Raw genomic sequence first — 21,420 nt, 5'->3', positions numbered from 1 at the left:
TTAGAATTATCTGAAAAAATTAGTTTTAAATCTAAGAGAAAGGGGATATGAATTAAACAGTGATTAATAATAGTTAAGTTTGAAAAAGTTACCATTTTATTCCCAGGTGCTTTTAATTCTAAAAATCTGTCTCTGATTATATGTTTATAAATGTAGTTAAGAATTTCACTTTCTTCTCATGCTTGGCTGTTTTAAGGATTTTTCTAATAATGATTTAATTACATTCTGAATTATTTCTATACGAAATCTGGCTATCTGGATTACAAAGTTATTTATGAGGCACTGCAATTCATCTGGGAATGGCAGAAGGAAATCAACAACTTTTTGAGTTCTGACTTTCAATGATCGCTTTATATAAAACAAAAACACCAAGCATACTAAAAGGTGTGTTGAATGATGAGAGATTGAAGCATGAAGGAGAAGGGGCTGAAGAGTATATTCCAGGAACAGTCTACCCTTGATAAATGTTTGTTGGCAGAGAAAGAGGGAAGGGTAAGAAGAGGAAAATAGGGGATTCCAAAAAGACAGCCACACACAGAAATCTTGAGATGGGAGGGGGAACCTAAGTAGCTTGGTTGGGATGCAGATTTTGTGCAAGTAAGGCAATACATGCCAAGAGAGATGCAGTCAAACACTTACCTCAACCCATTGTAGAACAACCTCTTGTAGTCAACATTGATTCTAGTGATATTTTCTTTTGTGAGGCGTTCAATGGAGAATAACCGGCCCACTTGCTGAAAACCAGGAGCTGTTTTCCTGACATACTCCCTATCAAAACCTGGCAACCATAAAATCTGTAAGGAGAAACAGGAAGTCTTTCAATGGATAATCAGCTGTCTAAGTACAAACAGCCCCAAGTAGAATGGGTGGAGCCCCATTCCAGCATGGGTAACAGTCTATAGAGAGCAGAAAGATTCTAGCCCTTGGTGAAAGACTCAACCTGGCCTAATACTGTCTAATGAACTCTTCTAATGGGGCTTTCACCAGGGTTGTTCTGGAGCTGAGTTTTCCTAGTTAACATCATGGGACCAAGGGTCCACTGTGTCATCACACTAGCCAAAGTGGATGAGGAGCTGGTACATGTGGAGGAAAGGTCGGAATCATAAAAATCTCCTCTGGCTGATGATGCTAAAAATCATCTTTGAGAGCAGTCATTTCCTGCCAACAGGGAATGCTATTATGACTCATCTGTGGAAACAGTTCTATTTGCAAAAAGACACATAATTGTTTCACTCATAGCATTCTTCCATGTTCTGAGAATTTAAGACATTGGGAATGACTGACTGTCCAAATGCAGAGAGTTGCTTCTGAAAAACCTGACGAACAAATCTCTGCTCAAATAAGAACCAGCTGTTCTTTCTATGTCATTAATGAAAGCCAAGTCTTCAAAGCCTTAGTGTTCCATATGAAGGCCCTTTCTAATAGCTGTATGTTAGTGACAGTGCAGGTCACATCTTATAGCCATTACAGACATTCCCTTTTAACAGAGTGGTGACATTTCATTTGGTTGGAATTGCAAATAGCCTCAATGTTTTTCCTCACTGATATAAATTTAATTGGGTCATTCTTAGATTGCCATCTATAACTGTATAAAGTAGTCATCTACATTTTTATAGGGAGCAAAATTATTTTAGGATCCCAGGGAAGATCTACAAGGTAGGTCAGATTCAACTGCTATGCTCCTGGGACATGCAACCCACCTCCCATAAATACTACCATAAATACTAAGATAGACATACCAGATTTTGCTCAATTCCAGAGGCAAGGATCACGCTTACTACATGGCGGACATATGAGCTTCTGTGAAAATGTTTTGGTGCAGGGCCATTAAGATCAAACATCAAAAATTTTTTTTCCTTCTGTGCCAGTTGTAATAATTCAGTTAGTTTTGGAATCTTCTGATTTCCTGCTTTTTCTCTATCAGCCTCTGATAGGGGTTTCATATGGTAAAATGGTCTGATCTAAAAATAAATATATCAGAGAAAACATTGGCTCCTATCAAAAGCATTTTCCAATTCTCCTGCCCTTTAGCTCCACACCCAGCCCTACCTCCATGTTAGTCCATTACCATTCCACCCACCAAGCCCTTGGAAATACTGGTCCTGAGATAAGAGTTGCTAAGGAGAGAAATTAAATGTAATCTCCATAGGTAATCATAGTATTTGGAATGATTTATTCTATATTGTAGACCTTGTATTTGCACTGAAGGCCCTTCATGTTCTTGTCTTGAACTTCCTTTTTAACCTTTTTTTCTATAACTCAAAGTATTATAATCCCCTTTCAGTTGCACTGGCTTCCACATTTTCTCTCACTGTTCTAGTTTTGTGTAATGGAAAGAAAATAGGCTTCGGCTTCAGGCTGAATTCGATTCAATTCCAGCTCTATCACTCATTTGTCTTCCTAACCATATCCACCTGTTAAAATCCTATCCTCAAACTGCAAAGCCCAGTTTAAATGCTACCTCCTTCATGAAGCCTCCCTTAAATATTTCTAAACTAGGGACTTCCCTGGTGGCACAGTGGTTAAGAATTTGCCTGCCAATGCAGGGGACATGGGTTCCATCCCTGGTCCAGGAAGATCCCACATGCTGGGGAGCAATTAAGCCCGTGTGCCACAACTACTGAGCCCATGCTCTAGAGCCCGTGAGCCACGACTATTGAGCCCACGTGCCACAACTACTGAAGCCCGTGCACCCTAGGGCCCGCGTGCCTAGAGCCCGTGCTCTGCAACAAGAAGAACCACCACACTGAGAAGCCCTCATATCACAACAAAGGACAGCCCCCTCTCGCCAAAACTAGAGAAAGCCCACTTGCAGAAATAAAGACCCAATACAACCAAAAATAAATAAAATTAAATTAAAAAATATATACATATACACATATTCCTAAACTAAAGAGACTGCAGTGGTGTTAAACTCCAAAGACCCATTTTTATGCCTTTGCAATTATATGTCTCATTCTGCCTTCCACAGTCATTTGTATACATCCTAGACCAGACGCAAATCCTAGCTTCATACACTTCTTGCTCTGTAACGTTGGTAAAACCATTTAAATTTTGAAAGCTTTCATTACCCTAATATAAAATGGGGAAGGGGAGACATAATCTATGTATTCTCAGGATTATTTTGAAGATCAAGTATGATAAAATATTTACTAGGTCTAGGAGCATGTCTGGTACATAGAAAAGTGCACAGTCCACAATAGTTCCCTCACTCTCTACTGCTTCTACTGGAGTGCAACTCCCTAATGGCAGGAACTGGCATAATTTCTTTGCAGTACACAGCATTTCATCTTATACCTCAGTCCATACATATATTAGCTGTATTAAATTTAATAGATGACTATTTTTATTGTCATTTGCCAATTTTAGATCATTTGTGGGTAAAGTCAGTGATAAAAGGCTATCTCTCAGCAGAAGGAAGCAGTAGCTACCTCACAATTTACCAAGACTCAAATAATCTCTTTTTATCTATACAACTTTGTCTTCATTCTCCTTCTCACTCTTTCTATTTCTTCTCCTTCCTCTGACTTCCTAAGCAACACGCCCTTTCTCACCTTTTTCTCAAGAAAGAATCAATCACATTGCACAATATTCCCATGCTATACCTGAAGGCAGATCATAAGTCTGGAATTAAATCATGGTCTACATGTGAGTAGAGGTCTATAATTAAAGGTTTTCTTAATCCTCAGGAAAATGGAAATTTGCTTTGCAATATAAGCTTTTGTTAGACTCTACCAGATCTAGACCAACTGATTCACTTAATTATTAGAACTTCATGTGGTGGAAATTGTTTAAAAAAACAGCATGGGAAAGACCAAGAAAGGATTTAAATAACACAGCTGTGTGTAATTTTTTAAATTCCCTGTATGGGCAAAAGGAATAAGAAATGCAATATATAAGGACATTTATTTATGAAGCCTTTAATGATAAAGTGGATGAAAAATTCAAAATAGCAAAACTATAAAGATTAATCAATAGGAGAGTTTAAAACTTGATTCCGGTAATCTCTAAATAGCATTACAGGGTAGATATAATATCTGAAGTAAATTGAGCCTCTTTTTTATATATAAAATGGGAGAACTTATTCAGAAAAATAAACTAGAATGAAAAAATGCCAGTTTAGACTATCTCCAATATAAGGTTGAATATTTTCAAAACAATACTAAAAAGTCCTTGGTTCTCTATGCCTGTGCTTAGAAAAATTACAAGTAGAAGGGCCCGTGGGTGAGCCAATGTATCATATTGGTTTAGAAGTAGGAAAATTATCCAAAATCTGCCCAGTGATGCCACTTGGAGGGAAACAGTACCACTCAACAGACAATATGAGAACTATCTGTAAATATCAACAAACATTACAGTTTTCTTGTTGATACAGGTACAACTACTAATGTCACTACCACAGAAAATCAGATTGTTCAGTGTACTACAACCAGGAAGTGGGAATTTCTAACAATCCTAAGTCCTTTCCTGTGTCCTTATTTATAACTGTCAGAACACTCCTTTCTTCTCTATGGCACATTCGTATAAATTTTGTTAGGAATCTACTTTGCAAGAACCACCAGAAGAAATGTACCACAGACAAATTACTATCAGGAGTCACAGAAAATTCTACTGCACATTATTAAATTATATCTATGGACATTAGTATGTTGATTCAAAAAAATAACCAAATAATTGTTCATGGTACCAGAACCTCTGAGGGGAAAAGAGGCAGAATAATTGGAGTTAAACCCATAAGAGTTCAGACTGACTGTGTTGACACTGTTGCCTAAGATCTTCTTAATGCTGAAGTTAGAGAAGATCTAAGCCAACTATAACAGACAATATAACAAGAATTACCCCTAGTATTAGTCCAGGCAATATGTCTATTTTACATGTTTTTTAAAAATGCCCAAAACTGAGATGGTGGGCCGCCACCAATATCTGTGAGCTATTAACCAAAGAGTTATACCTCATTTTCTAGCACTGCCTAACCCAAATGTACTCTCTTTGGTCCTATCTTCACTTTCTTTCATGTCCTAGCTGATAAAGATAGCCAAAATTTATTGCTTTCAGCAGAGCAAAATCAACAATTTACCTGGAAAGTTACGTTTCAGGCATTTATAGAAGTTCCATCCTACTTTTCTCAAGTCTTAAACCAAGATCTTAAGGATATGCAGTAACCCATTTTGAAATTCTAACACTGACTCTATAATTCTGTTCACAAATCCTCTAAGGAGAAATTTTAACTCTACAAAATAACAGTTCATTATTCAGGGTTCAGCAAACTTACCCTGTGAAGGGCCATACATTAAATATTTTTGACTTTGTTAGACATATAGTCTGTGTCACAACTATTCAACTCTATTTTAATGCAAAAACAGCCATAGGCAATTCATAAGTGAATAAGCATGGCTATGTTCCAATAAAACTTTACTTATGAATACTGAAATTTGAGTTTTATATAATTTTTATATCGTGAAACATTATTCTTTTGATTTTTCTTCAACTATTTAAAAATGCAAAAACCATTCTGAGCTCCCAAGCTGTACAAAAACAGTCAGTGGGCTGGATTTTTTTTTTTTTTTTTATTGGCTGCGTTGGGTCTTCGTTGATGCACATGGGCTTTCTCTAGTTGCTGTGAGCAGGGGCTACTCTTCATTGTGGTGCGCAGGCTCCCCATTGCAGTGCTTTCTCTTGTTGTGGAGCACGGGCTCTAGGTGCATAGGCTTCAATAGTTGCGGCACATGGGCTCAGTAGTTGTGGCTCATGGGCTCTAGAGCACAGGCTCAATAGTTGTGGCACACGGACTTAGTTGCTCCATGGCATGTGGAATCTTCCCAGGACAGGGCTCGAACCCGTGTCCCCTGCATTGGCAGGTGGATTCTTCACCACTGCGCCACCTAGGAAGTCCAGTGGGCTGGATTTGAACAGCAGGCCACAGTTTGCAAACCCCTGATCTAAGCCATGATATATTGGCTAAGGAGAGATATAATCTAATGAGAGATTACAAATAATCTAAAATTATCCAAGGCCAAACACTAAAGACAATTAAGATGATTTCTGGGATTAACTGGATGTTGCAGAGTATAGATAGCAAGCTTTTTTGAAATAGACAGGCCTCTGTATGATTTGACTTACTCACATCTTGGAACCACTCTCACAAAACACAGAAAACAAAGACCCTCAGTGATCTCAAAATATTTCTTCAACAACCATCTTTGCTGATCTTCCAGATCATTATAAACCTTTCTTTTTGAAAGTAAAGGGTATTAATTTAACAGCTTGACATACATCAAAGACCTTGCCTGTGAATGCCTATTCCCTGGTCCAAGGCTTTTTATCTTTGCCTCAGAAAAACATGCAGTCTTAGCTAAATTAGTCTAATAATCTTCAGATCTCATACTAGGTTCATCTTTTTATTTTACAGTACCACATTCAAAATAATGCCTCTCTTTAACTTAAAATATTCAGTATTTTTACGTTAGCTGATTAATTACAAAATACCTACTTTCTCTTTCTCATATTATCATGCACTAATGTAACACTCTTAATACAGCAACTCTATTATCCTTATCAACAAAGGAGAATCTCATCATTTCTATAATTTGAGAACTTCCATACCTGGAACAGATCTTTTGGATGCTCCTAAATCAAATCTTGATTTAATGTTATTTATTGATAGGTTAAACTTAAAAATGAAAAAGGCAATAATAGCCTGATTATGTAATAATTTTTCTAGATTCTCTTATAGAATCTCAGATCCATTACCAGATATTAAATTGGCTCAAATGGCCAAAATTGTGGCTCTCTCTATGGCATGTGGGATTACTAAAAATAAAAAGATAAATATATACATTGTTTGTTTGCTTTTCAAGTGGTTCACAACTTTGGAATGCTGTGGGGAAAGTGATTTTTAACCTCTTCAGTTATCTGTATTAAAATGAACAACAAATACACATATTACTAGATGTTTTGGAGCTCCCCAAATAAATTGCTGTCCTAAAGGTAGAGCTCCACAGCAAAACAGACATTAGAGGAAATGCTCTGGCAGATCATCAAATGATCTAAACAGAATGCTCTGATTAATGTCCTTAGACAAGGGCCTCTTATAGAGAAGAAAGATCAATCTATGGAATTCAAGAATTCCATCATTAATGAAAACTCAGTAATTTAAGAGAAATTTATTCACTCACGGTTTGGAGACCAAAAGTCTAAAACCAAGGTGTTGGCAGGCTCGTGCTCACTCTGGTGGTTCTGGGGGAGAATCTGTTCCTTGTCTCTACTAGCTTCAGGTGACTGCTGGCATGCCTTGGCCTTCTTTGGCTAATAGCCACATCACTCCAACTTCTACCTCTCTGATCACATCATTTCCCTTTTCTGTGTGGTCTCCTCTATGTGTATGTCTGTTATCCCCTTGTTTCTCCATTACAATACATGATTATATTTAAGGCCCACCCAGATAATCCAGGACAAGCTCCTTCCTTCCAGATCTTAATTTAATCACATCTTTTGCCTTTATGATAATAGTCACAGGTTCTAGGGATTAGGATGTGGCTATATCTTTTTTGGGGTCACCAATCAACCTACCACACCAATTTTATCAATAATGATTATTTGTGTAAGTAATACCTAAATGAAGGGAAATAAACTTGACCTAGTAGTAGAAGATTAAAAAAAAATGCTTGGGGTGTAATAGTGAATGTTTGTCATAACAATTCTCAGAGAACATATACATAAAACTTCACTGAATTTGGTTGTGCCTCTTGTATAATTCCTGTATCCTTTTAATACGTGGGAATCAAGCTTTTTTTTTTAAAGAAGTAGATCCTAATTTATTGATCATATGCATAAACATTGCTACATATGGGTGAAAATATACATGTACTTAAACAATAAGAAGCCTAGGAAATTAAAGATGTGAGAATTTCAGAAAGATTCAGCAATTCTTACAGTAATAGGGGTTGAGCATGAGGTTAACTAAGATGGCTAACAGCCACATCACTCCAACTCAGAACATAGCACCACTGAAGCCAACTGAAGACAGTGATTGAAAGGACTTCTGGATTAAGATGGAGAATTGAATAAACATATCTACTTTCACTCCCTCCCAAAACCTGACTAGAACTACGTTGAATGTATGGGTGTTGTTTCTTTGTGACACCAAAATTTCCTGATTATCTGAAATCTATCAGTGGCTTTCCTGACTTTTACTCCTCTAACCCTCCCAAAAGGGTCAAAGCCATAGTCTTAATACTCAGATGATTAACTGAAGATTCAAAAACACTTTTGCACATCTAGTTAACAAAGTGAATTAAGCTTTTTGATGTTAACCCAAGACAAGGTTAAATGTTCTGTGGGGCTGTGAGACCTCTCCAATTGTGGGACTCCCCAAACCCTTAGGAAAAAAATCTGTTTATGAAGAGTCTGAAAAAATAGCATATTTCCTAGGAAACAGGCTTCTAAGGATATTGATCCCATTACTAGGAGTTGAACAATTGGAAGCAATTATCAAAAATTTGTCTTTCACTTTGGCTGATACAAACCACTTTGGCTGGTCTATTAATATGATGTTTATTAAAATAATGAATGTGGTAAGAATCAATTAAATGCATTAAAATTTTGACAAAGTTGGTTCAGAAACAAACATTTAAGATTTTTTAAAGTCTTGTGAATCCTTTGTCAACAAATGTTATTATAATATATACTTTATTATAGTATTATAAATAACACAGCCCAAGCCCTTGACATACAACTTAATAGTTTAAATTCTTTAGCCTGAGTAGATGTAGAAAATAAAAAAGCCCTAGGTTTACTTTTGACCAACTAGCACCACTGTTAACACTTTGTGTTATAGCTCCACTGGGTGGCTGATGTTTATTAAATTCAGTTACAAGGACTTGCACTGGACTTGGTTTTGTGGCAGTGGATGGTACTTGAAATGCAATGTTTAGGGAAAATTAATTTACCAAGGCCATTAACTGTACATTTTCAATGACATCGAGAGAGAAGAAATGAATATGACACACAGATTTGCTTACTAAGCTCTGGATACAAGATAATCACTCATTCAGCAAGCTTATGCTCTGTGCTCATAAAACACAAAACCTGCTCTCAAAATATTCACAGTTTAGTAAGGGAGATAAGACAGACAGGCAGACAAATAAAACATGATCTAAGTTCTATGACAGTGGTCACTGAAAAGTGACCTTCTTAGAGCTGGACTACAGTAACGATAAGATACAATTTGCAGAAAACTTCAAATGCATTATTTAATTTGACCTATACTAAAAATGAAAAAAACTGAAGCTTAAAAGGATAAATGACACACCCAATGGTTCAACTAATAGATAAATGACAAGTGATGCCCAATTGTTCAACAATTGATGAACAATTCCAGGCAAAAATCCAGCCTTGATGCTGGGATTCTTTCCTCGGGTGTATTATTTCCCATCATAAATATCATTCTAGAATAAGGGTATACAAAGTTCTGGTTAGCAATGAGATGGGGAGTTTGCACCAGAGTGTATTTTAACAAACTACTTTCCTCATCAAGCAATCTTGTTACGGAAAGAAAAATGTCTACTGAACTAAACAGTGTGTTTAGTGATACAGCTGATTTAAAGTATCCAGTTGTTGGAGAATAATAATAATTAAAGACAAATAGGCGGGTACAAAAAATTACATAAGATTTGAGAGAAAGTAAAGTATATGTGCTTTAGTTTATGATAACTGAAAATAATGAATGCAGTAAGAATCAATTAAATGCATTAAAATTTTGACAAAGTTGGTTCAGAAATAAACATTTAAGATTTTTTAAAGTCTTGTGAATCCTTTGCCAACAAATGTTATATTATTACAAGACTGTAATTCAATGTTCTCTTTGTTAAAATGACAAACTGATCTTTAAATATCCAGTATTCTCCTTAAAATATGGACTAAATCTTTATCTACATTGTGGGTTATCTGCCCAAATAGCAGAGGTCCTATATTTCCCCCCAAATAACTGTGTGCTTTGTGCTAACCTTGGCATACCTGGTATTATTATTTTGTGTGTGTGTGTGTTTGTTTTAATTAATGAATTTATGTAGTTGTTTATTTAATTGGCTGTGTTGGGTCTTTTTTTGCTGTGCATGGGCTTTCTTTGGTTGCGGTGAGTTGGGGCTACTCAGCATTGTGGTACGCGGGCTCCTAATTGCCATGGCTTCTCTTGTTGCGGAGCACAGGCTCTAGGTGCATGGGCTTCAGTAGTTGCAGCACATGGGCTCAACAGTTGTGGCTCACGGGCTCTAAAGTGCAGGCTCAATAGTTGTGGTGCATGGGCTTAGTTGCTCTGCAGCATGTGGGATCTTCCTGGAGCAGGGATCGGACCCGTGTCCCCTGCATTGGCAGGCGGATTCTTAACCACTGCGCCACCTAGGAAGCACCCCCCCCCCCCCCGTATTATTTTTAAATGAAAACAGGAGTTCCTCATTTCTGAAGGAGCTCACGTTCCTTAAAATTATGTTATCTTCTCCCAGTTTTTATTTTAAAACATTGTACTATCAGTCTGCTTAATAGGTAGTAAAACTACAAACATTCATTGTTCTCAAGTATACTTAATATTCTTAAGTGACAAACCCATCACAACATCTTATATCGCCTTCCAACACAGGACTCTAAATTCAGAAAAACAGAACTCCTTGAACAACGCAGGAGTTAAAGATGCTGACCCCCACGCAGTCAATAATCTGGCTATAACTTTACAGTCAGTCCTCTTTATCCACAGTTCTGTATCTGTGGATTCAACCAACCACAGATGGTATAGTACTTACTATGTATTTTTCTTTAATCTGCATATAAGTGGACCCATGCAGTTCAAGCTTGCGTTGTTCAATGGTTAACTGTAAAATTATTAAATACTTTTGCAACCCAAATTATGTGCTGTTTCTCAGACAGCAAAACATCAAAGGTTGGCTTCTTCATGCTATACACCATATCATAGTACTTACAAACAAAAAGGATGCCAGAAACGATTAGATATGTTTGGTATGTTCCGTATTACTTTTAATCTTGGCAATATTCCTTGTTTTGAAATGTATAGTAAGTGAATGTTTATTATTATAAGCAACAGCCAAATGGTTTTCCAGAGCGGTTGTATCATTTTGCATTCCCACCAGCAATGCATGGGAGTCCAGTTGATCCTTATTCTCACCAGTTATTGCTATTCCCAAGACTTTCCTTTTTCTGTAATCATTCTATAGGTTTTATAATAGTATCTTACTGTGGCTTAAATGTGCATTTCCTTAATGATTAATTAAGTTGAGCATCTTTTCATGTGCTGATTTGCCATCCACGTACTTCTTTGGTAAAGTACCTATTCAAATATTTGGCCATTTTTTAAGTGGCTTAATTTCTTGTTTTTGAGTTGCAAGTGTTTTTTATATATTCTAGATAAAAGTCTTTTGTCAAATAAGTGATTTACAAATATTCTCCCAGTCTGTGGCTTGTCTTTTCATCCTCTTAACAGTGTATTTTGGACTTCCCTGGTGGCACAGTGGTTAAAAATCCACCTGCCAATGCAGGGGACATGGGTTCCATCCCTGGTCCGGGAAGATCCCACATGCTAAGCGCGTGCACCAAAACTAGTGAGCCTGTGTGCCACAACTACTAAATCCACATGCCTAGAGCCTGTGCTCTGCAACAAGAGAAGCCACTGCAATGAGAAGCCCACACACTGCAAAAAGGAGCCCCTGCTTGCCGCAACTAGAGAAAGCCCACACACAGCAATGAAGACCCAATGCAGCTAATAAATTAATTAATTTTTTAAAAAAAACAAAGTATTTCACAGACCAAAGTTTTTCATTTTGGTGATGATCAACTTTTTTTCCTTTCAAGGGTCATGCTTTTGGTATTCTAAGAACTCTTTACCTAAACCAGAGTCATTGCAATTTTCTTTTTTAGTGTCATTTATTCCTTCTCTGATGCTTTTTCTTGTAGATCCAAGTTTCTGACCTATATGATCTTCCTTCTCTCTGAAGAACTTCTTTTGATGTTTCTGACGAGGCAATTCTCGATAACAAATTATCTCAGTTTTTGAGAAAGTCTTTATTTCTCCTTTAATTTTGCTGGATATATAATTTTAGGTCAGTGGGGTTTTTTTCTTTCAACATTATAAATAGTATACTCTTGTTTGCATGGTTTCTGATGAAAAGTCTGATGTAATTCTTGTCTTTGCTCCCCTATAGGTAGTTGTTTTTAACCCTTCTCTCTTTGGATTTTCTTTTCTGATTTTGGTTTTCCACAGTTTAAGTAGGAATAGATCTTTGGGGTATTTATCCTGCTTGGTGTTCTCTGAGCTTCCTGGATGTGTGGTTTGGTGTCTGTCATTAATTTTGGAAATTTTTCTGCCATTAGTACTTCAAATATTTCTTCTGTTCCTTTCACTTTTTCTTTCTCCATTTGGAATTCCTATCACATATATGTTATACCTTTTATAACTATCCCACAATTCTTGGCTATTCTGTTCTTTTCTTTTTTCCCTTTTCATTTCAGTTTAGGAAGTTTCTAGTGACATATCTTCAGCATCACTCTTTTCTCCTTATCATTTTCCAATCTACTGATGAGTCCATCAAAGGCATTCTTTATTTCTGTTAAATGTTTTTTGATTTCAAGTAGTTCCTTTTGATTCTTTCTTAGTTTCCATCTCTCTGCTTACACCGCCTATTTTTTCTTTAATGTTGTCTACTTCTTCCATTAGAGCCCTTAACATATTAATTGTAATTATTTTAAATTCTCTGGCATTTCCAAAGTCTGTCATATCTGAGTCTGGTTGTGATGCTGATGCTTGCTTTGTCTCTTCATACTGTGTTTTTTCCTGTATTTTAGTATATAATTTTTTTTTGTTGGAAATTGGATATGATGTAATCAGTAATAGGAACTGAGATAACCATGCATTTAGTGCCAGGTTTTATACGAATCTGGCTAGGACCTGGACTATATTTAATGTCTGCTATAGCTATAGGTACCAGAGGATTCAGCTTCCTTTTTTGGTGTCCTATCCTATTGCTGTGGGTTCCTTAAGAACTCCTTCTTAAACAGAGTCTGTATTGCAGCTCTCTCAGTTGTAATCCACTATTATTATACTAAAGCCCTGTTCATGCCGTGGTAAAGTGTTGAGGAAGGAAAGCATACCATAATCTTATAATTAAATCTTAGTGGGTCTGAGTCTCTGGGCTATGACTTTCAGAAGCATTTCTTAGTATGTTTTTCTCTACATGAGACAGGAAGGCTAGAGAGGGCTTGAACTGACTAGTTTCCTTCCCATGTATTAGTTAAGGTTATGGTAATGTGGTTACCTCTGGAGACTAGGCCTTTGTAATGGAGAATACTCTGGATGTATTTCAAAAGAGTTATATTCTCCTTTCCCTTCTCAAAACAGGAGATGAACTGTTTTTTCTTAATTGTCACTATGAGAACCTGATGGAGTTCCTGCAGGCAAAACCCACCAAAATGTGGGGGCCTGTATAAAACTGGGTCCCAGGAGTTTTTAAGACTCAAGCTAGTCCACACTCAGAAATCAATACTACCACTTATTATACTTAAACTGCTCCTACCAGTTACTGGCTCAAATGGATTCTGCTTCTGGCAATTTGATCTTGGATGTGATTCTCTATACTCACTTCTCTCCAGATTTCAGAGTAATGGTTTGCCCTGTGACTTCGATTCTCAAATGTATCAAAGAAAAGTAATTTCTTTTCAGTTTGCTTGGATTTTTCTTTTTTTAAGGAGGGGAGTGACAACTTCCAAGCTGTTTACATATCAAAGTTGAAACTGGAAGTCCTCTCTGATTAGATTAATGAGTTTGGGGGGTTTCTTTTCTTTAAATATTGACTTTGTATCCTGTGTCCACCCTAAACTCACCTATTAATTCTTAGATATTTTTTGTAGATTTCTTGGGATTTTATACATAGACAATCAGGTCCTCTGCAAGTAGAAATAGTTCCGTTTCTTCCTTTGCAGTCTGTATGCCTTTATCCTCACTTATTACACAGGCTAGGACTAACAATATGATGTTGAAGAGAGTGATGAGGCATTCCTCCTTTTACCAGGTCTTATGGAAGGATGCCTTACCAGGTTCAGTCTTTCACCATTCACTGTGATGGTAGCTGTAGGTATATTGTTAAGGAAGTTTTTTTCTATTTTCAGTTTTCTGAGAGAATTTATCAAGAACAGAAGTCTAATTTTATCAAATAATTTTTCTGCATGTGTGAAGATGATTATATTATTTTCTTCTTGTGTATGTTAACATGATAAAATTTACTGATTTTCAGCTGTGAATCAGACTTGCATTCTCAGGATAAAACCCCTTTGATCATGACACATTATCCTTTTTATATATTATTGGATTCAATTTGTTAATATTCTGTGGAGACATCTACATTTTTATCCACAAGGGATACTGTTCTCAAGATTTTTTCAAATGACTGGGACTTTCCTGGTGGTCCAGTGGTTAAGACTCCATACCCCTGATGCAAGGGGCCAGGTTTGATCCCTGGTCAGGGAAGTAAGATCCCCCATGCCACAAGGTGTGGCCAAAAAAGAAAAAAATGGTTTCTTTGAATACCTTTTTATGGATTTGTTATCAGAGAAATGCTGATATCATAACAATTCATTAGAAATTATTCTCTCCCCTTCTATTTCTAGAATATATTTGTAGAATTGGTCTTATTTCTTCCTTGTGCATTTTGTAGAATTCACCAGTGAACATGTAAATAAGCAGGACCCCATGGGGGCCTTCCCAAGACAGGCCTTCCCCCACATCCTCCACTTTAGCTCCTCTCTGAACTACCTAGATAATAGTACTTAATGCACATTTCCTGAGTTGTTTTGCAGATGTACAAATCCCCCCTTGCCAACAAATGAAAGATGTTAACTACTTGACAACCATGAGCACATAGCCCCAGGCCTCCTGGAGCCTAAGGACTGATAAATTTAACCCCTGTGACACCACCCTGTTACCTCACCATCAGCCAATCAGAGAATTGTGCACAATTTATTTAATATATATAATAGTATTTAGGTTATGTATTTCTTCTTGAGTGAGTTTTGGTAGTTTGTGTCTTTAAAGAATTGTTCCATTTCATCTAAATTGTCACCTTTATGAACGTAGAATTGTTCATAGAAAATGGTGTGCTGCTAAATGTTTAACAATGCACTCTCCATGAATATAAAGGCCTGTTTTATACTGTTTGTCAATTTTTGTTGCTTAAATGTTACAATCATGCCTAATTTCATAACTGGTTTAACAACTAGTTTCAAAAGTTCTGAAATGTAATAATTGGACCCCATGAAGCAATATGAGCCAGCTGCACCGTTCACACTATTTCATTATTATCCTTTTTTCATGTCTGGAGAGTCTGTAATGAGGAACATTCTTTCTTTCCTAATATTGAAAATTTGTGTCTTCTCCGTTTTTGTCTTGGTCAGTTGACTAGAGGTTTATCAATTTTGTCTCACTGATGTTTTCTATTTCTGCTCTTTATTATTTCTTTTCTTCTGCTTATTTTGGGTTCAATTTGCTCTTCTTTTTCTAGTTGCTTAAAGAGAAAGTTTAGATTATTTACTTGAGACTCTTCTAACATAAGCAGATAATTCTAGGGTGTTTCCTCTAAGCACTGCTTTAGTTGTAGTCCACCAATTTTAATATGTTGTATTTTTATCTTCTTTCAGTTCAAAGTACTTTCTAACTTTCCTGGACATTTATCTTTTAGCTACGGGTTATTTAGAGGGGTGTTTTTTTTTAATATTTGCGAATTATCCAATTCTAAAAAATAACTCAAAAAATGCAGTAGAATGCACTGAAAATAGAGCAGATCAGATGGAAGAGTGAATAAATGAGTTGTAAGATAGGAACCTTAAAATAATTTGGGTAGGAGAGGAGACAGAACTAAGATTTTTAAAAAGTAACAACAACAATAAATCCCGATAAGAGCTATCAGACTCCATTATTAGAGCCAAAATAAAAATAATGGTTATACCAGAAAGGGAAGAAAAAGATAAGGGAGAGTTTATTTAAGGAAATAATAGCTGAGAAATTACAAACCTGGGCAAAGACCTGGACATACAAGTCCATGAAATTAATTGATCACCTTATTATCTCAATGCAAAAAGACCTTCACCAAGACACATTGTAATGAAGCTGTCAAAAATCAATGATACTGAAAAAAATTTTAAAGACTGCTGTTGGGGGTGGCGAGGAGTAACCTAAAAACAAACAAACAAAAACACTCGACTATCGTCAAATTTCTCAGCAGAAACTTTACAGGTCAGGAGGGAGTGGCATGACATATACAAAATATTGAAAGATAAAAACTGCCACCAAGAATACTCTATCCAGTAAAGTTATCCTTCAGATGTGAAGGAGAAACAAAGACTTTCCTAGACAAACAAAAGCTGAGGGAATTAGCCACCACTAGACCTGCCTTACAAGAAATGTTGAAAGGAACTCTTCTGTCTGAGAAGAAAAGACAAAAGTGAAGAAAACTCTGAGTAAGGTAATAAATAGACAGGATTAGGAAACTATAACTTTATTTTAGAATAGGGTGTTAAACATATAATTACAGCATAGGGGCACAGTTCTTGAGGTGCTAGCCTGCTGTGTCTTCCCTTTGCCTGGCAAAGAAAAATAAAGCCATCTCTCTCTTCCTCCAAAAATCTCTGTCTCCGTATTTCTATTAGGCCTGGGTGCACAGAGTAGCCGTTATTAAGGTAACAAAATGGGGGCTCATCCGGGATCTGCTAGTGGGCAGGTGGCCCCGCAGTGCCCCTTGGCTTGATTGGAAGCTGGGGGATGTCTCTCCACACCAGCCTCCTTTGGGGGAGTTCAGGGTTGGAGGATATCTAGGAGACCAGATCTCCAGGGACTCCCTGCCGCAGCACGCCCCGCCAGCCAACTCAGCTGTGGAACTCTGAGGCTGCGGTGGAGAACAGGGGAGAGACTGACCTAGGCTTCTTTTGCCTTGAGGACACCTTCTCTTCTCTTACCCTCTGTGGCCTGGACTTCCACTCCCAGAAAACACTAAATATTGAAGGACTAGGGAGACGGTGTACGGATGTCGCAACGTACCTGTCAGCACTAGGTGAGTCTCCTGGAGTGCACTCCTGACCTTCAACCGCCCCGGGGAACTTCGGTTCCAATTTGTGGAATTCTCCAATTTGGGGATTTCCCTGCAAAGCGTAATCCCGATGTGGAACTCTCCCTGCAAAGGGAAGTTCTGATGTGGAATTCTCCCCATAAAGGGAGGTTCTGATGTGGAATTCTCCCTGCAAAGGGAAATTCTGATGTAAGGCGCCTCATTGGTGCTACGGTCCAGGTAGAGTGGGACTCCAAAGTCACGTTGGGCGGGTCTCCGCCATATGTTTCTCTTTTTTTTACAGTTTATGTGTATGTGTATGTGTGACTTCCAGCTGACGTGGTGAAGGTTTATGTTTTGATTTGAGCGTGCTAACACCTAAGGCCTGTTATCAACTGCTTGAGCAAAAATGGGAAGCACTTCCTCTAAGTTTCCACTCCCGTCTGGGAGCCCTTCGGAAAAAAGTTTTCAACCTATAGCTATGGTCCTATGACAAAAAGAAATATGATTTTTTTTTGACACTGGATGGCCACAATATTCTTTAGATTCCAGACAATATTGGTTAAAATAGCTCTATTTAATTGGCTTAAAGAAAAGTGCTTACAAATCAAACAATCCTAAATACAAGAGAAATTAAGCTAAATATATTTCAGGTTCACGTGAACTGGGAACTATTCAATATTAAATTAATATCTGGTATTAATGTTTAAGTTTGTCAATTAATATGACATGTTTTTAAAGATGTCAACATTAATTATAATATTGTGCCTACATTTAATACACAGTATCTGTTGCAAATTTGTCAGTAAGGAAAGTAACTCCAGATGAAGAAACTTCTAAGGAAAGAAAATACAAATGATATAAGAGTTTTAGTAAACTTTTTAGGAATAATTATGTTTTAAGAATGTCTGCCTAAGAATAATCTCTCCAAATATTCAACAACTTAAAATTTAGAGTTGTGCTAAATCAAGTTAAGTGATGGAAGCTTATTGAATAGCTAGGTCATCCCCTAATAAAATAAGATGCTGAAACATTAATTACTGAACACTGGCTTCCTTTTACAGATAAACAAAGGTTTAGAACTATTAATAAATGTGTTTGGTGCCACACTATAAGAAAGAACATTTTTCAAGAAATTATCACTGGTATTTATATTCTCCAATCTACAGAATGCTAATGTAAAGGACAGTTCATAATTGCTTACTTCTTGGTTTTCACAAGAAATTAAGGTTTTAAGAGATGAAGATTCTAATTTAAACTTGTAACTAAAGCTAATAGAAATAATAAAAGAAACATTTCAGTATGTGGTAGGAAAGTAGAATGTATGTTTTCAGTAAAGAAGGTATGCAGAATGGAATTAAATGTTATTACGGGAAAAGGAAGTAAGTCTGACTTACAGGTGGCTATTTCTGAATGAGAAAATAAAATGGTTATAGAAAGTGAGGAAAGTTTTGTGGAAAGTGGACCCCGAAAAGAGTTTTGTGGATGGTCAAGACAGACTAAGGTTAAAATAAATTTGAGTAAATGAATTTTAAAAGTAAGTGGGTTCAAAACTTGAATTTGGCTTTTCTCTTTCTTAAGAGGACAAAATTTCTTAAAATGTTGTACTGCCCTTGATAACAGATTTTAAGTTTCTTTACCTTTTAAGTGATCTGTTCTATATTTGCCTTTGAAATCTTTTATTGTTACTTTGGCTAAGCGAATAATAATTTTTTTACAGTGACCTATGATCCTATCTGATTGCATGTTCTAAACCCGTTTGGTATTATATGGTGATTGTTTATTAATATAAATATTCTAGAAATTATATGGAGTTCCTAAAATTCTAAAATGTCCCAGTAAGACATTATCAGTCACAGTACTAGTTATTATCTGAAAGTGTTATATGTCACAACAGTAACCAAGTTACTTTAACAATTACATTGTAATCAGGTTTTAAATGAGCCTTCTTAAGTCTTTTGTCATTATAGACAGTTATGGTTTTACTCTGATGCCTTTACAAAAATACTGCCTCTTCAAGATTTATAGAAAGGACTTTCTAAGATTAAATTGAAATTAATTAGGTAAATAAATTTTGTTATTAGCAATAAGCTGGTTCCAGACTGAAATTTGGGTTTTCTCTCTCTGTTAAGAAAACAGTTTTCTTAAAATGCTACTTTTGATAACAGACTGTGAGTTACCTTGCCTTTAAGTAATTTATATTTACTTTTAAGATCTTTTGTTACTTTGGTTAAATAAATAAGTAGTATTTCACAATGATCTATGAAGAATATGGCACATGTAGATAAAGTTCCTTCTGCTTCTACAAAAATTAACCTCTCTTTGTGAGACTTTGGCCATCCTGATATCCTAAAACATGGCAACATTCTACTCCTAAATCAGGGAATTTAAAATGGGTAAATAATAGCTGTAAACAGTCAGGGCTATAGGAAATCCAAGATGGCCACTTGGCTTTTCTTGGCTCTCTGACAAACCTCATTTTTTAATTTTTATGGGTTAAAGCCTTTTCTGGCTGCAGGGCTGATGCCCTCACAGGAAAAAACAATGGTTAAAATTGTGTTTTCCACTTGAGGTATGCCTTTTACAATTTCCAGTGATCAAGGTACCCACTTCACTGGACTTAAACAGAACAAAAGTTAATTACATGGGATTAAATGAGATAATTTTTATGACTTTTATTTGAAATATTGCTGGGTTTTAACCTTTGTTTTTTCAGATATAAAGAAGCTCTTCTCCTCAAGCTACTTATGGTTTACAACAATTTGGTAATTTACACCTGTGGATAAAATCAAAACATTTATCTTTCTCTGTACCTGCTCCCTCCTGAAATTGGAAACTCTTAGGTTTCCAGCAGCTTTACCAGCTCCTCTATGCTGGGAACAATTTTAGTTACACTAAAAGATAAAGATTGGTACAGAACAGACTTAAGTCAGATACTAGGCTGCACTGAGTGGAAGTTCTTGACTTAAATTTTTACTTATGACCTTACTAAAGCTGCTAGCTATCTTGTTTTCTATATTGCATGTTTTACAAAATTGTTGTTTCTTACATTACCAAATGTGTGACTGAGCCTCTGATAAAATGATGATATATATATAGTTTCATATGAGATCAATGATGGTAATACTATAACTCTGGATACGGGAAGATGCAACAAGAGGGAATATTTTCCTGGACCATAAGAGACTATAGTAAGACAGGTGTCCAGAGACTTTTGCTGCAAGAAAGGCCTAGTCCAGTAACAGCACATTGAGTGGCCTGTCAACAAAACTCTACCCCAGACCTAGAAATGAGCATTCCTAGCACCGTGGGACAAAATGGTCATGAAATGCCCCCCAAACCACGGTCAAATTTATGGCCATGAAGGGGTTCTGCCAACTGGAAACTGACACTTGCCATCTACCTCTGCAAGGACTAAGTCACGACCACTGTAGCTGAATTCCTGAATTCCTTTCAACACCCCCTGAAAGGAATTCAGGGTGGAAATCAGAAATAAGGCACTCTGTGCTCTGGGAAAAAACTGGCAGAACAGGCCTTTAGATAGTTAGATATTTCCAGGTAAGGATTTTTATGAGCCCCAATTCTTGAATTTTCTCATACCTAGAGAAACACTATCATTGACAGTATCATCTACATTGGCTATTAGGGAAAAATTACAATTAAAATGCAGCAGCTGTGCAGAGATCAAAAATAATAATATAGTAATAACAACAACAACTAGGTGACACTACGGGTGAGATTTTAGGCAGTTCCTTTTATTACTAAGAACTTGAGTTTTCTGAGCTGTGTTAGATTTGGGATGCCACCAGCCATTCTCAAAACAATGTCTACTGGCAACTGGTAACTACAACCTTACTTCTTAAAGGTTTCCTCTCATAACTATTACACTTTTTAGACAACAAAATCGCTTCAGATCATATGTTAACAAAAGAGAAAATGCATGTGTAGTGACCAATAGCTCCCGTCATTTATGTGTTAACACCACATCAAAGGTTAAAACCTACTTAGATAAAACTAGAAAACTGGCTACCTGGCTACAAGTCTCCCCAAACTGCCAGGCCTAGACTAGATTTCAGGCTTATTCTCCTGAAAAGAAATAAGATCTATTTCATCTATCAATGTTCAGGTTGTTACTCCTGTAAATACTTCTAACAGGGTCTATTACACCTACATCAATCACACTGGGCTAATAAAAGAGGACATAAAAGATTTATATATATATATATATATATATATATATATATAACCACACCAAATGGCTCCATTCCCTTGGACAGGTAACCCAAGCACTGACTCTATCTGGACCAGGATCAAAATTAGTAAAATA

At 36.5% G+C, this 21,420-nt stretch overlaps 1 protein-coding gene across 1 annotated transcript in view; it reads right to left on the bottom strand.

The window, feature by feature from the left end:
* The window catches only part of LOC130860906 (glycerophosphodiester phosphodiesterase domain-containing protein 4-like), a 123,798-nt gene that overhangs the window by 36,758 nt on the left and 65,620 nt on the right, over positions 1–21,420 (bottom strand). The window contains exons 10-11 of the mRNA XM_057749444.1: positions 1,740–1,961; positions 640–794 (exon numbers count right to left, since the gene is read on the bottom strand). Of these exons, the coding sequence (XP_057605427.1) occupies positions 640–794; positions 1,740–1,961 (377 nt within the window). The remainder of the gene's footprint in view (positions 1–639; positions 795–1,739; positions 1,962–21,420) is intronic.

Source organism: Hippopotamus amphibius, chromosome 9 (assembly GCF_030028045.1).
Source record: "Hippopotamus amphibius kiboko isolate mHipAmp2 chromosome 9, mHipAmp2.hap2, whole genome shotgun sequence".
Classification (NCBI taxonomy): Eukaryota; Metazoa; Chordata; class Mammalia; order Artiodactyla; family Hippopotamidae; genus Hippopotamus; species Hippopotamus amphibius.
This window is presented reverse-complemented; position numbering and strand designations above follow the sequence as displayed.